The sequence below is a fragment of the Equus asinus genome, chromosome 15, assembly GCF_041296235.1.
Source record: "Equus asinus isolate D_3611 breed Donkey chromosome 15, EquAss-T2T_v2, whole genome shotgun sequence".
NCBI lineage: Eukaryota > Metazoa > Chordata > Mammalia > Perissodactyla > Equidae > Equus > Equus asinus.
Window position 1 is genome coordinate 49,122,221 of NC_091804.1, and position 13,763 is coordinate 49,135,983.

At 49.3% G+C, this 13,763-nt stretch overlaps 1 protein-coding gene across 2 annotated transcripts in view; it reads right to left on the reverse strand.

Annotated features, from left to right (window-relative positions):
* TAF4 (TATA-box binding protein associated factor 4) overlaps window positions 1–13,763 on the reverse strand; it is a 76,000-nt gene that overhangs the window by 10,225 nt on the left and 52,012 nt on the right. For both annotated transcript variants that reach the window (XM_070486203.1, XM_070486204.1), the window contains 9 exons: window positions 13,186–13,275; window positions 12,331–12,576; window positions 11,316–11,463; window positions 10,702–10,816; window positions 8,266–8,435; window positions 7,775–7,905; window positions 6,755–6,880; window positions 6,184–6,240; window positions 5,621–5,740 (listed from right to left, as the gene is read on the reverse strand). In XM_070486203.1, the coding sequence (XP_070342304.1) occupies window positions 5,621–5,740; window positions 6,184–6,240; window positions 6,755–6,880; window positions 7,775–7,905; window positions 8,266–8,435; window positions 10,702–10,816; window positions 11,316–11,463; window positions 12,331–12,576; window positions 13,186–13,275 (1,203 nt within the window). The remainder of the gene's footprint in view (window positions 1–5,620; window positions 5,741–6,183; window positions 6,241–6,754; window positions 6,881–7,774; window positions 7,906–8,265; window positions 8,436–10,701; window positions 10,817–11,315; window positions 11,464–12,330; window positions 12,577–13,185; window positions 13,276–13,763) is intronic.

The following is a 13,763-nucleotide window of genomic DNA, read 5'->3' on the forward strand; positions in this document are numbered from 1 at the left end:
CAGTACTTCTCTTCTGTATCTAAAATCAGGTCAAAATAAAAAGTCTTTTTGAAAAAGACATATATCAAGGAAATAATGCTAAACTAAAAAAAAGAAACTGAGCATCATGTCTGACGAAGAAAAGCATATGGAAGACTGCAAAAATTCTGGATTTAGTGTTACTCGATACCTGCATAACAACAAGTGTCCCTAACATTCAAAAACAGGCAAATCTGACAAGGCATGAAGGAGTCTCAGGAACAATCCTTGGAGACGTGCTTCTCCGCGCTCTCACCCCGGCTCTCCGTCTGTCCCGCTGCAGTCCACACTCCTCCCTCGCACCTGCCCTCCACGTCAGTTTGGAAGCATATGCTCTGCTCCTATGCATCATGGGTAACTTCCTGGATATCTGAGCACCTACATCAAACGTTAATCAGTGTGCCCTTCCCATCTACCGTCCCCTCCCAGCAGAGGGACCCCAGCGGCCAAAGTGGCTGGGAAATTGGTTACATTGGACAAAAAAACAAATATATTGAGAACAATGGGAGCTAGGTTTCTCATTGAGAAGGGATTCATAAGCAAGGGAAGGGAGAAGGCTAGAAAGAGCCCTGGGCGTTGATTAGAATCTGAGTGCTCACATGAACACACAGGACTGTTTTAGAGACAGGAAGGGTCATACACACACACACACATGCACACCTATACACACGCATACAGTCCTGGGCTCTGACTGCAGAGGGCCCTGGAAGCAGGGACCCCCGTGCAGCAGTCAGCACACACTGCGCTCAGATCTCGGTCTCTGGACACCACCCTCCACTGAAAGGAAGAGGGCTCCCAGGTGTAAATGCTGGTGAGGGCAGGGCAAGTGCAAGAGGGACCTGGTCACCTCCCACGCCAGTAAAACAGGTAACGCTTAAAGAGCAAGGGCAACGTTTCAAAAGGATATAGAAACCAGCATGAAGAAGCTTCCACTGACCAAATCTAGAAATAATGAGAGTATTGATTACAACCCACTGAATACAACAGGAATCCATGAGTCCATAGCACTGTGATGAATGAATGAATGGATGAGGGAGAAGGGAAAGCTCTTCTTCACAGTAGAAGGCAACTAATAAATGTAGAAAGTGTGATGGAAACAGATAATCACAATTTGGCACCTATCATGGCGTCACTGGTTCTGGCGGGAGTCACGAATGGGTGCAGAGGCTGGTGGAGGTCTGGTGAGGAGCAGAGTATTGCACAGTCCTGCATAACTCCTTATTAAATGTTAATAAATACTAAGAGAATAATGAGGTCTGTAGAGTGGAAAAACCTGAACGATCCCAACTTAACAAGGTGACCAAGGTCAAGGTCATCAGTGTAGCAGAATCCATATGATGGGCCTCCCACTGTGATGCACTGAGCACACAGCACGATCGACACAGAGGTCTGTCTTTCTGCCAAAATCACACAGACCCAGGCTGAGGATCATCCTACAGAACAAAACGTCTGTCCTCTTTACCACTGTCAAAAAAGGGGAGATTCAGAAGAGACTAATGTGGCATGCTAACTGGATGCCACACCTTCCTGGACCAAAGAGAAAAGAGATGCTGCCATGACAGGTGGTGAAATGTGAATGGGCCTGAGGACCGGCTTGGGGGGGGGGGGCGTATCAGTGCTCATCTCCTGGGGAGCGCTGTGCAGCAGTAACGCAGGAGAGTGCCTGACAGTATCAGGATTTAGGGGAGACGGGGCATCGGATCAGAAAAGGATCTGAGATATCTATGTAAATAACACATAAACGCACATACACACGCACATGTGCATGGAGAGAGACAGTGATGAAACAAAGGTGATAAAGTGTTCAGAATCGAGAACTGAAATGAAGGGAGTTCTTTGTACTTACTCCTGCAACTTTTCTATTGGTTTGAAACTATTTGAAATTAAAAGAAAAACATTTTGAAAAAAGCTAACCAATATATTCCAGGAAGATGGCAACAGAAGGAGTAAAGGTTATAGATCTTCCAAAAGGCCCATACAAAATACAGAGCAACCAGTCAGCAAAACCGAAACCAGCTGACAATATTTAGAACAAACTAGTGCAGACGACCCGCATGTAGCCCCAAGCTTGAGGCACGACACGACGTGCCGGAAGAGGAGACGGGCAGCTGGGAGTGCAGCAGGCCTGGAGCCCAGGGGTGGCAGGTCTTCGCCAGGAAGAGTGGCAGGTCACTTGAGAGCAGCAGCTAAACCTGGGAGGGTCCTCTGCAGCCAGCAGCAGCCTACCCTCAGGCCCTCTCCCACTGACCTGGCAGGGCCCCATCGGCACAGGGCCTCAATCACAAGAGACTCTGCGAGGGGTGAAATCAACGTTGAGCAGGATAGGGACAACAGAAACAAAGAAAGGTCCACATAAAAGTCCAAGAGGAAAGGAAAGCCGTGAAATCTTAGACAGCAAGCTGCCCTGTGTCATCACTCAGGGAAAACACCACGTGAGGAGCTCAGTGATGTCAGCAAGCCTACCTCCAACTGCACCTTCTCTGAAAAGTTCAAGAAAACCAAATTCACACAGAAGTGAGCAACAGAAAGCATCAAGGTCAAACCCCATAGAAGTCCCTGTAAGGAAAACAGAATAAGGAGCAGACTAAAATCCCCACCAATGATGAAAAATACCCAAAAGATGTCATGAAAACGAATCAAATTATAATGTTCCATTTCAAAGCAAGCTACAGACATTAAGAAAAGGATAACAGGCAAGAAAGGACAACATAAATCATAACCAGCAAAATTTAGAAATGAGGTGACAACAAAGAAAACTAGAAATAAAAGAAATTTTCATTTGAGAAACAAAGACTAAACTAAAAAGAACACAAGAGCAAATAAAACCTTAAGAAGTAATTAAGAAGGTGAAAAGGATGAAAAGTATAAAATTTTTAAAAAAGAGATTAAAAGCATTCAAGAGGAAGTGACAGATACTGATGGCAGGTAAAGTAGATACAACCTATGAAGAACAGGAGTCTCTGAAAAGGAAAATGAAACAAAAAAATCATTAAAGGAAATGTACCTGAATGAAAAAGATCTGACACTGCATGTTCAAAAATCACAGCTATGCCTGAGAACACCAACCCAGAATAACCAATTCCAAGTAAAATTAAGGCTTTAAATTTAAAGAAAAGAATTCTTTGAGCAAAAAGAACACATGATATACAAGAGAAATAAAACTACATTATCATCAGACTTTGACAGCAAGACTTTATGCCAGAAAAAAAATATCTGCAATAACACATTTAAGATTCTCGAGGAAAGAAAATGTGAGCCGAGGATTTTATAGCTGTCAAAACTGACCTTCAAGTATCAAGGGCACAAACCGTCATCAACATGCAAGAATTTGGGGAATGCTGTTCCCATAAACCATTCCAAAAGAAATGGTAGAGAATAAGATTCGAAAAGCCAAAACGACGAACGAGACGTCAACATCAACACTAGTCACTATGAGATGCCACAGCATGAGATGCCACCACACGCCTATAAGGTTTAGTATGGAACTAAGATCAAAGGAGGGTTAAGGGGAGAGCGTAAACAGTACACAATTGCTACTTGACGGAGTACTTCTGTCCACAGCAAAGCACATGTGTGTGAAATGACGGTCCTCGCTGGAGTGCAGCCCACCCAAGCAGGAAGAGCCCGTTCACACTCCTGGTATCCAGCCGCGATGCCACAGGCCTTCCCCGAGGAGTCAGGATCACACTCTAACAAAGCCTGAAACCAAACCAGGACAGGGAAGGCAGGGTTGGCAGGGGGGGCCGGGTGGAGAGAGGGGCGTCCAAAACACCGTGGGCTCTCCACAGATCCTTCCAACTCCACAGCGAACACAAAGCACGCCAGCTCCAGATCAGCAGCCAGGAGCCGAAGTGCCCGCTCAAACAAGAATCCACACTCTTCAGAAGGTGAAACCCGAGTCTCTCCACACCTCCGCCCGCAACATCCAGCTGGGGAGCAACTACCATCAGACACACAGAGAAACAGGAGAATGCACTCCATCTCGAGGGAAACTGCAGTAGAGACTGCATCTGAGATGGCCCAGACGTTGAACCTGACAAAGACATGACAGCAGCCTTTATAAATGGCTCAGAGAACAATGGGAAAACAGGGTCTCAATAAGCGAGTTGACAGGGAATCTCAGCAAAGAATTAGAAACCACAAAAAAGACCTGAATGGAAACCCTAGAAGTGCAAACACATTCACCAGGAAAACTTCACCGGATGGCTTGAGAGCCGACTAGAGAAGACAGAAGCCCACGTGTTCACGGAACTTGAAGATAAATCAGTAGACATTATCCAGTCTGAAGAAGAGAGAAAAAAAGATTAAAGAAAAGTGAACACAGTCTCAGAGACCGATAGGACAACATCAGAAGTCTAACACGTGTAATTGGGAGTCCCAGTAGAACAAAGTTAGACTGGAACAGAAAGAAATTTTGAAGAAATAAACGTCAAAATATTCCAAATTTGAGGAAAAACACTGACCTACAGATTGAAGAACCCCCAGTAGCCTAAATATTAAAAGAACCAAGTCTAAACACAACACAAACTCCTAAAAATTAAGAAGACAATCTCAAAACAGAAGACAGTGGAACAGCGTCCTTAAGAAGTGGGAAGATGGCCACACATTTATAGCTGCATAGGGTTAAGAAGAGGAGTTTTGCAATTTTGCAAAACACACTGGGAAACCTTGCATCTTTTTTTGTGACCTGGAACAAGGTCACATGTAACAGGAATTTTCTTGGAAACATGAAAGAGCCCAGCAGTCAAAAAGAGGGGTTCAAGGAATAGAGGAAAAATTGCAAAGGATAGCTAATTCCCGGACTCACTTACCCATTTCAGTCCGTAGTTCTGTAAAATTAAATTACGCATATCTAGATTTGCTTGGTTTATTCAAGAATGTAGGAGAAATTAAATCTTAAATGAAAAGAGTTGAAAGGAAAAAAACTCCCAATCCAGAACTTTATATTCAGGGAAAACATCATTCAAAACTGAGGGTGAAACACAACCCCCGAGTAAACAAAAGCTGAGAGAATCCACGGCCAGCAGGCTGCACCACAAGAAATGCCAACTGCCATCCTTCAAGCCAAAGGGAGATACCGCCGAGGAAACTCGGGCCTAAGAAGACCAGGAAGGATAAATAAGTAGGTAAATATAAAGACATTGTTTTCTTTCTTCCTGTAATTTAACTATATATAAAAATAGGACAACAAACAAAACAAGAAACTAACAAAATCTAGACAAACAGAAACCACTGACACCTCCCTCCTCCATGCTGGGAATTATCGTTCTGCTATAGGCTCACCTCGTGCCCAGTGTTCAGGAAGAAGAGTTACCCCACGAAGGACATTCTGCTGACAGTTATAATCTCCCCCACATTCTTTTCAAGGTCAGTCTAAAGCTCGCCATATAGAACTATGGGGATCAAACTTCCTTCTGGAAAGAGCCTGCATCTCGTGTGATATCCAAAAATAAGCGGATCGGGATTTAAAGGCCAATCTCCCAAGGGAGGGAGACGATATGTAAGTGCAAGGACCCGGTCCTCAGCGGTGTCCACCTCCCTGAGAGGTAAACTGAGACGCCCCGCAACCCTCCAGTCCCCGCTCCCCAGCGCACTACAGTACCTCTGTGCCCGAGCCCGGGCCTGGAGAGTCCACTTTCCTCTTTTTCCTGGGCCCGATCGCGGCTAGTGCTGTGAGGTTGGCATCTCGCTGCCTCATCTGCGCCAGTTCTTGTTGCTGCATCTTTGTTTGGAAGAGGGAATAAGGACTGTCATTTCGTGCACGTGTTTTTTGTTTAGTACAAAACTAATAGACACCAAAGGGTTTTGTAAAATTTTCTAAGTTAAAACTTTTTTCAGTTTTGACTTTTTTTAACAGTAAGTATATTCTACAATCAGAAAAATAATAAAGCAATAGATGCTCATCTCAAAAAGCTCAGAAAATATGAACAAATTTAAAAAGTACAGACACTACCTACACCCAAAGAGAACTTATCATTAAATTTAAAAAGAGGACACAAACTGTTTACACTGGAAAACCCCTGTGCAAACAGTTTAAATAGCCACATAAATGCCCCTCATACACAAATACCATCACTTTCTCAATCTTCTCTCTCCTCTTAGCTGTTTACGTTGGATATGAACCTATTTTCACAAGTGTGTAGTAAAGATTCTTAATTAGCTTACCTCTTTTGCCTTCTGTTTCAACCTTAATTGTTCTGGGTCTTCTTGTCTGGATCGAGACTATTGTTCAAAGAGGTGAGAAAAAAAGAGTTATGACATAAATGTTTATCATCTAACAAATATCTAATTCATGATATAACAACATCGAGGTCATATGACAGAATGCATACTAAATTTTTTAAATGCTTACAGACAAAAGATGAAAATACAGGTTGCATAGCATGAAAAAATTTATTCTTAAGAAAATCAATACCATTTCAATATTAGAACTCAAATATTCGACATGGCTCCCAGCTGCAGGAGTCTGATCTGATGGAGCGTGAGGACGGTGCACCAGGACGGCCCGCAAGGTTCTAGACTCAGTTACGGGTCCTGCCCTCGCGCAGAGTGATGCAAAAGGTCCCGAGGCTTCCCACCCCCGCCGCCGCTCCTAATCTCGCACGTCATGTCTTCCTCAAGGCTAGGCCCAAACACTGCTCCGGCTCCTGGAAACCCCGAATGTGTCCATGAGTGCCCGGGACAGAGAGGAGGGAGAACCCTCCGATTGAGTGTGCCACCAGCACTGAGCACTTGCCTTTGCTGCTCGCATTAAAATTTCTCTTTCCTGTTCATCTTTCCTCTGTTTTTCAATTTGATCAAGCTGTTCGAAAAACTTGAGCTGAGCCCGAACATCACTTGCCTGCTCATATCTGTCATCATCCTACAAAAAAGGTAAAAGTACTATCTGTCATAAATTTAGGAACCCAGCTAGACAGTCTGTGAACCATGCCTCCCTCCTGCGGTCCAATGCCTACACTGCTACGCAGGCCCAGACTCCTCTCACCTCCGGACCAGTCCTGCATCTGAAGGGCTCTGTACATTAACACGTACAGAAACAAGTCTCAGGTGAGTTACTTTGGGGCTCACGAGAGAATCTCCATTTTATACACTTTGGTATCATTTGATTTTTTAAGTAACAATTAAAAATTTTTAGTGACATAAATGTTTTCAAAGGAAAATGCTGCGTGCTTTTATTGTAACTGCTGCTCTGAAGGTGCTGTGCCTGGGCAAGTGAGTGGCGCCCGCCTCATGCAGTGCGGCCCACTGCTGGCTGCTCTGCGGTGCCCTCCAGGGTAGTGTTCATGTGACTGAGGAGGAAGGCAGTTCTGCTCCAAAACCTGCTGTGATAGGCCGGGGCTTTCGTGCAGGTGAGCCTCCACAAAACAAAACGGGGCAACGTTCCACATCATGGGAGCGCGCGCGCAGGAGCCCTCGGTCTGCAGGCTTAGCTGGGGCCACGGGCATTGGCAGCCCAGGGTGGATGTGGGCGGAAGACTCCACCATCTCCTCAGCTGAAGAGGTCACCCTCTGCCCTGCTGAGCTGAGATCTCTTCAGTGCATCCTCATGCGGGTCCCACTCCTCCTTCCCCCGGCCCTGGGGGACAGAGCACTCGAGAACACTACGGGGCCAAAAGAAATGGAATTTTCCCAAAATCTAGTTCTGGGGAAAATTCAGAACAAGTTCACTGCAGCCACCTGCCCTGTGCCTGGATGTGGGAAGGAGGATCCCGGGCACACCAGACTGGGAACTGAGCGCAGGAAAACCACGCGTTACCTTGTAAGAGAAGTTCTTCTGCTGAGCCGTCTCTGATATTTTCTCTACAAGGCTCTGCAGCCTCTGCTGTGTGGCGTGTGACACGTAGCTGACCACGTCTGGATGCAATTCCGTTATGCCGTGCTTTTTACCTGGGCCAGGCAATATCCTACAGTCATTTAGGCACTTCTCTGTCCTCACCAGTTTACCGTTTTTCTCTTATCCACCAGCTTGCTTTACGCAATCTAAGGGCAGCAGAGGCAGGCCCGCAGGGCGGGAGAGGGTGTCCACGCCTGCTTCAGTTACCTGAGGACATCACTGTCAACATGTGGCAAGCACAACGTGGGTAAAAGGCGTGACAAGGGACAAGGTGTGTCCACCTGAAGCCCACGCACCCCGACAGTGGAGCTGCTGGTGAGGACAGCTTCACACTGGGTACTAAAGTCATGGTTCACACCAAACCACATGTGGATGCCAAAAGTCCCAGTGACAGTGATGAAACACAAACGTACCTATTTCTAATATTCTTCTTTGTAAAGGCGCTGGGAGGAGGAAGGTTTCATCTTTACAGGACCGCGTTAGGGTGCCCACTAACTCAGAGTTTGTGGCTAATATTCTCGCACTTTCTTCTGATAGATTTACTCCAGCCATCGACGCAACATCATTAATGTCATCATCGTCCCTTCAGAAAACAAGAAAAGATCACTAACTGAATGAGGAATGAATGAGGCACATTTGGGTGGTCCTGACTTAGTGGGTGATGAATGGGAGGCATGGGACCCCTTGTAGGAAGCACAGGTAATGTCTCCTCCAGGCGTGCGTCCTGCCAGCTGCCTTCTGCATTGTGCTGTCAACTGAATGAGGGAGGCTTGTGGTCTTTGAAAGCAAATCTGTTCTTTTAAAGGAAGCAGCACTAGGGGTTAAGGCCAAATGTGAGTCTGCACAGGGATGTGTGCAGAGGGCTCCCCCACAGTCAACACTAAGTTCAGAGAGAGCAAAACCCAAAAACACTCTCCTCATTGCTTCAAGGGGTTTGTTCCAAGTGAAACCTTTTTTAAAAAATCACAGAGCATTAATCTATTTTTTAAACAATCACAAACTCTCCAAAAAGCTGGAGCACGGTATCAAGGACTTCTCCTTCCTGAATCACTCAAGCACAAGCTGCGGCCCTGACACCTACACCCGGAACACTCCAGCACGCAACCTGTGGGCAAGGGCAGCCCCCACAGAACCAGGGCCACCTCTGAAACCACGCTGCACGACCACCAGGCTCACACCTCCCAAGTTTGGCTAACTGTCCAACAGCGTCTTCCACGGCAAAAGGGCCCACTTCAGAATCACATGCTGCGTTTCGCTGTCGTCTCTCTCCAGCCTCCTTAGGCCTGGGACGTTCCTCAACCTTTCCTTCACTCTCCTGCCCTTGACCCTTGCAACGTCACAGCCCAGGTGTTCTGAAGCATGTCCTCAATTTCTGTCTGACTGCCGTCCCCTCGTGACAAGACTTGGGCGATGCATCATTGGCAGGAATGTCACAGAGTGCGGCAGCCTCACCCGCCCCTCCCACAGGCCTGGGTTTCCTGGGTCCCTTACTGACACGCGCTCTGAGCTCCAGCCCCGGAGGTCCCTGGCCAGTGTCCCTACCGACAGGGCGCTGATTCCCCACTGTGGTCAGTGAGGACCTCGGGGGAGATGCTCTGAAACTGTGTGCATATCCCCTTCCTCACAAACTTTGTGTTTATCCATTTCTATGGGCTCATGGTTTCCTGTCTTATTCAGTAGGTACGGTCTGTTACTACAGACGTGGCCAGCAGGACCTCAGCGAGGACATTGCAGGTGACTTTGGTGAACTCTGACACATGCCCATCCACTTTCCACACTGCTTTCTGACTCACCAGATGTGCTACGCTCATCTTGACTCTCCTCATCCCACCCCTAGAATCAGCCTTTCTAAGGCACCCTGGTCACTGCACGGAAAACAGTTTTTAGAAGATGAGATCTGAGCGTTGGGTGTGCTCGCTGCCATTTGGGTGCTGCTGCTCCCAGGCTCCTTCAGCAGACAGAGCAGGGAATTTCCATCTGTAGTTATTTCACATCTATCTGTGCACACTGACCTAGGAGTTTACATCGGTATGTCCAATGCTAACTCAAAACCCAGGGCTCATTCCAGTTTACTCTCTTTCTGTATTTCTAACTCCCTTCCCTGACAGGAAGAAACTAAGGCCTCCCGTAGCCTTCACTCACTTCCTTCTCTGATCTGCACATGGACCTATCTCCCGTCTCTACCACCAGACCCTCTCCCACAAGAACATCCTCCCCACCCCACCAGGCGCTGGCCCTCCGTGCCATGCTGCCCCAGGCACGCAGCCCTTCCCACCCTGCTTGGGCGTGGACATGGCTCAGGCCACCACGGCTCCCACCACTAACGCCAACCCTGCTCCACCCGCCCAAAGCCTTTTCGAATGAGTGTCTGGGAAGGGAAGGGCCCAGACAAGCCTCGTGAAAACAAGCACTTTCCTCCTGCTTGGTCACAGTCACTCAAGTCATTACTACAGCTCTTTCTATTGCTGCGACCCCAACACGCAACTCCTCCCCTACAATGACGCTCAGACCAGCTGCTAAGCCAAGACACCAAAGTACAGAATTTCTGAAGGTTCTGATGTTGAAAGAAGGGCGAGTGAAGCTTTCTGTATTATGATTGCGATGCACTCAGAATACTAAGCTATAATACAATAAATACGAATTTTCTATCAGTTCACACAGAAAACCAGTTGGTTTGCTGTCTTGTCATGTGTCTTGCAGCAAACCTCCCTGAGCTAACTTTGTGTGAAAACATGCACACGAAGGTCAGAATTAAGCATGGAAAGAACAGGGGCTCAAAGCCACCAGTGGCCAGGGCCGGGGGCAGGACCCGCTATGGGACAGACAGCGCATGCGGGCTCACTCCTTACCGAAATGAGCCTCCCCCGGGCTCCTTGAGTTTATTTTTCTGAGCAGCAGCGGCTTGTGCCGATACAGTAGAAAGAGCTTTGGTTCCGGGTAACACAGCAGGTTTCACCACAGGGACTGCAAAACAAGAGACGCAGGATGCACCCACCGACACATACCGGCAGAGCGTGCACTGTCCTGCACGCGACGGAAGCCACTCGTGGCTCTGCTGAAAGGAGCCCCTGCTCCGGAGCTCAATGGCCCGAGGAAGAGCGTTGCACCCTCGCCCGCCACAATCAAGTGTTTAAAAACATTAGATTACTACCCAAATTAGAGGTAAAAGTGGCATCTCTCAAGCATTTATTTTCCTGTATCTCACCAAACCTTTTTAAGCGCAGGAATAAAGAAACTAGCAGTGTTAACTATATATAATTTAAACAATCATATTGACGGAGGCGTTGGCTGCACAACACTGTAAATGTAATGAATGACACCGAACTGTACACTAAAAATGGCTATAATGGTAAATTTTATATTAGGTGTATGACACAATAAAAAAACAAGAAAACAAGATCCTCCAGCGAGTGGCCCGGGACAGGCTGTGCGTCTGGGGTGGCCCGTGGTCACGTGCCCTCACCTGGCTGCAGCTGGTTCAGCTGAATTTGCTGGGGTGTAGTGAGCACGATGCGGTTGTGTGGCTGCCGTAGGGCCACCATCGGCGTCTGCGTCAACGTCACCTGCGGGGGGCGGATCAGCGCTCCAGGCTTGGGCGGCTGCTGGATCACCTGGAGCAGAGCCCACAGGCCGCGTGAGCACACCTCTCCCTGAGAGCCACTAGCGCCCCGTCCTGAGGTCCCCCTGACCTGGCCGGGGACAGGGAAGCCGCAGCAGGACCACGGCAGGGTCGGTTGGGTGGCACCATGTCAGGCACTACCATCAAGGCACACTCTTTAGGGCAGGTTTGCTACTCGGGAGCTGCGTGTGGGCCCTGAGGTCGGCGCCTGGAGGAGCGTCTGTGAGCTCAGTGATGGGTGAGCATGAGATGTCTCCCCAGATACAGCAGACCGCTGGGGCTGCCTGGGGGCTCCAGGGCAAGGGTTTTTTTCCTCCTTATTTTCTCTAAGAGGCAAGATGGCTTTTACCCTGGGGGCGATTTCCCATATCTTGCCTTCAACTTGGCCCTCAAGAAGGGCCTCTCCTACTGTCCCCCAGACATGGCCTGCCCCTCTCACCATGCCATGGCCGAGCTCCAGGGCAGTGCCCCTGGCACTGAGTCCCATCCTGGCCGTGTGGCCATGTCCCCTCTTACTCCAGGCCCCGCGCTGCCCTGACGAAACTTCCACTCCGCTAGCCAGCACACATCGGCCTCTGTGCCTGCTCAAGATGCTACCCACCCGGCCAGCCTGCTTTCTGCGTCCAGCCTAGCCCCCCCAGCCCCGGCACTCAGCAGCACTCCAAATGCGAGCTGTACTGAGCATGACAAAAAGGCAGGGGCCGGCCTCCAGTTGACACTACTATTTAAGACGACACCCAAGCCTCTTCCTAGCGGGAGCTCCCTGCCTGCCTGAGGAGGTCCCTCTGAGCCGCAGTGACTTATTTAAGAGACAGGCAGACGGGCATTGGAGGGACGGGCGAGGCTCTCGCCTTCATACCAGTGGCGTGGGCTGCCCCTGCTTGCCAACGCCAACCTGTGTGGGCTGCGTGAGGCTGATGACAGGGGGCTGGAGGGCGCTGGTCACGGTGGCTGCCGTCTTCCCGGCTGTGCGCTGCACCGAGCTGCTCAGCACCACGGCCGTGAGCGCGGTGGTAGCCTGTGAGGCGGGCGGCGGCTGCTGCTGGCTCTGCTGGATGAAGGCTGCGGAGTCGGGGGTCAGCTGTCTCAAGGCGGGCAAGCTCCTCTGGGCGGAAAGACAGACGTGGGGTTGGCGGGCAGCACTGGCATCGAGTTCCTTTCTCACAAACTCAGAAACATCCAATTCTGAGAAAAAGTTCTCAAGCTAAACAGTGTGGGTTTGAGAGCCTGAAGGAAACGCCTCTGGATGCTGGGCTTTTCAACATCCAGCACTCATTAACGCCCGCCTCGCTATCACCCACAGGATTATTCTCCCTAAGAACCGGCTGAAGTTGGTTTACAAAACAAAGCAACAAAGCAGCAGTACGTCTGAAACGCGCTCAAGAACATTACGGCAGCAGAGGTTATCTAAGAGGGACGAACCCTTGGTCCTGACTGGGTGAGCACTCCCCCATGCCCCACACTCACGGGCCGCCCGGTGTGGCTCCCCTCTGCCCGGGGAGCACAGGCGCTTCGGGCCCTCTGCTGCCACACAACAGGACGGCCACAGTCAGGGTCTCATAACTCACAGAAAAGCCTCTAAGAGAAAACTTATTCTGTCACAGCTTTAAACTGCCCAACACACTGGTGACACCTGTGAGACCCGCCCCTCCCTCCGAGGGAGCCCGCCCCCGGCTGCCGCAGGCGCGCAGCTGGGTGAGGGTCTGGAAATTACCTTCAGGAAAGGCACAAGGTAAGGTTGAGGTGAAGAATTAAGTTCTCGGTATAACCTACTAGTGAAATCTTCTGCTTCGATTTTTCCATCCTTAAAAATAAAATTCAGACTGAAATTACTCCGTGAATAAAAGTTCGCACACCCCCCTCTTCGCTCAGCACTACTCTGCTCTTGCATTTCACGGTCAGCTGTTCCTTCTGCCAGGCCTCGTGTTGGATGGAGGTGACGGGAAAATCAGGGTGCTGGTGTCTCAACTGACACGGGCCTCCCAGGTGTGCGGCTGAAGGCTCGCCTGGACCCTCGTGGGGGCTGAGCTGACGGCTATGGCCCCGCCTGGGCGGCTTACTGGTCTGCATCTCGTCTCCACACGAGTCCCTCACTCAACCCCAGCCTTCGCTCAACGTTCACCAAGCACCTGCTACGTGTCAGGCATTTTTCTGGGAGACGGGCTAGCTAAAAGCAACCTCGTTATCAAAGTCAGAGCTGCAAGCACAGGAGCCACAGGGCAGCCCAGACGGGGACTCAGGGACACTTTACTGGAAGAGATGACACCTGTGCCAAGACCCCCAAGCCGCCAG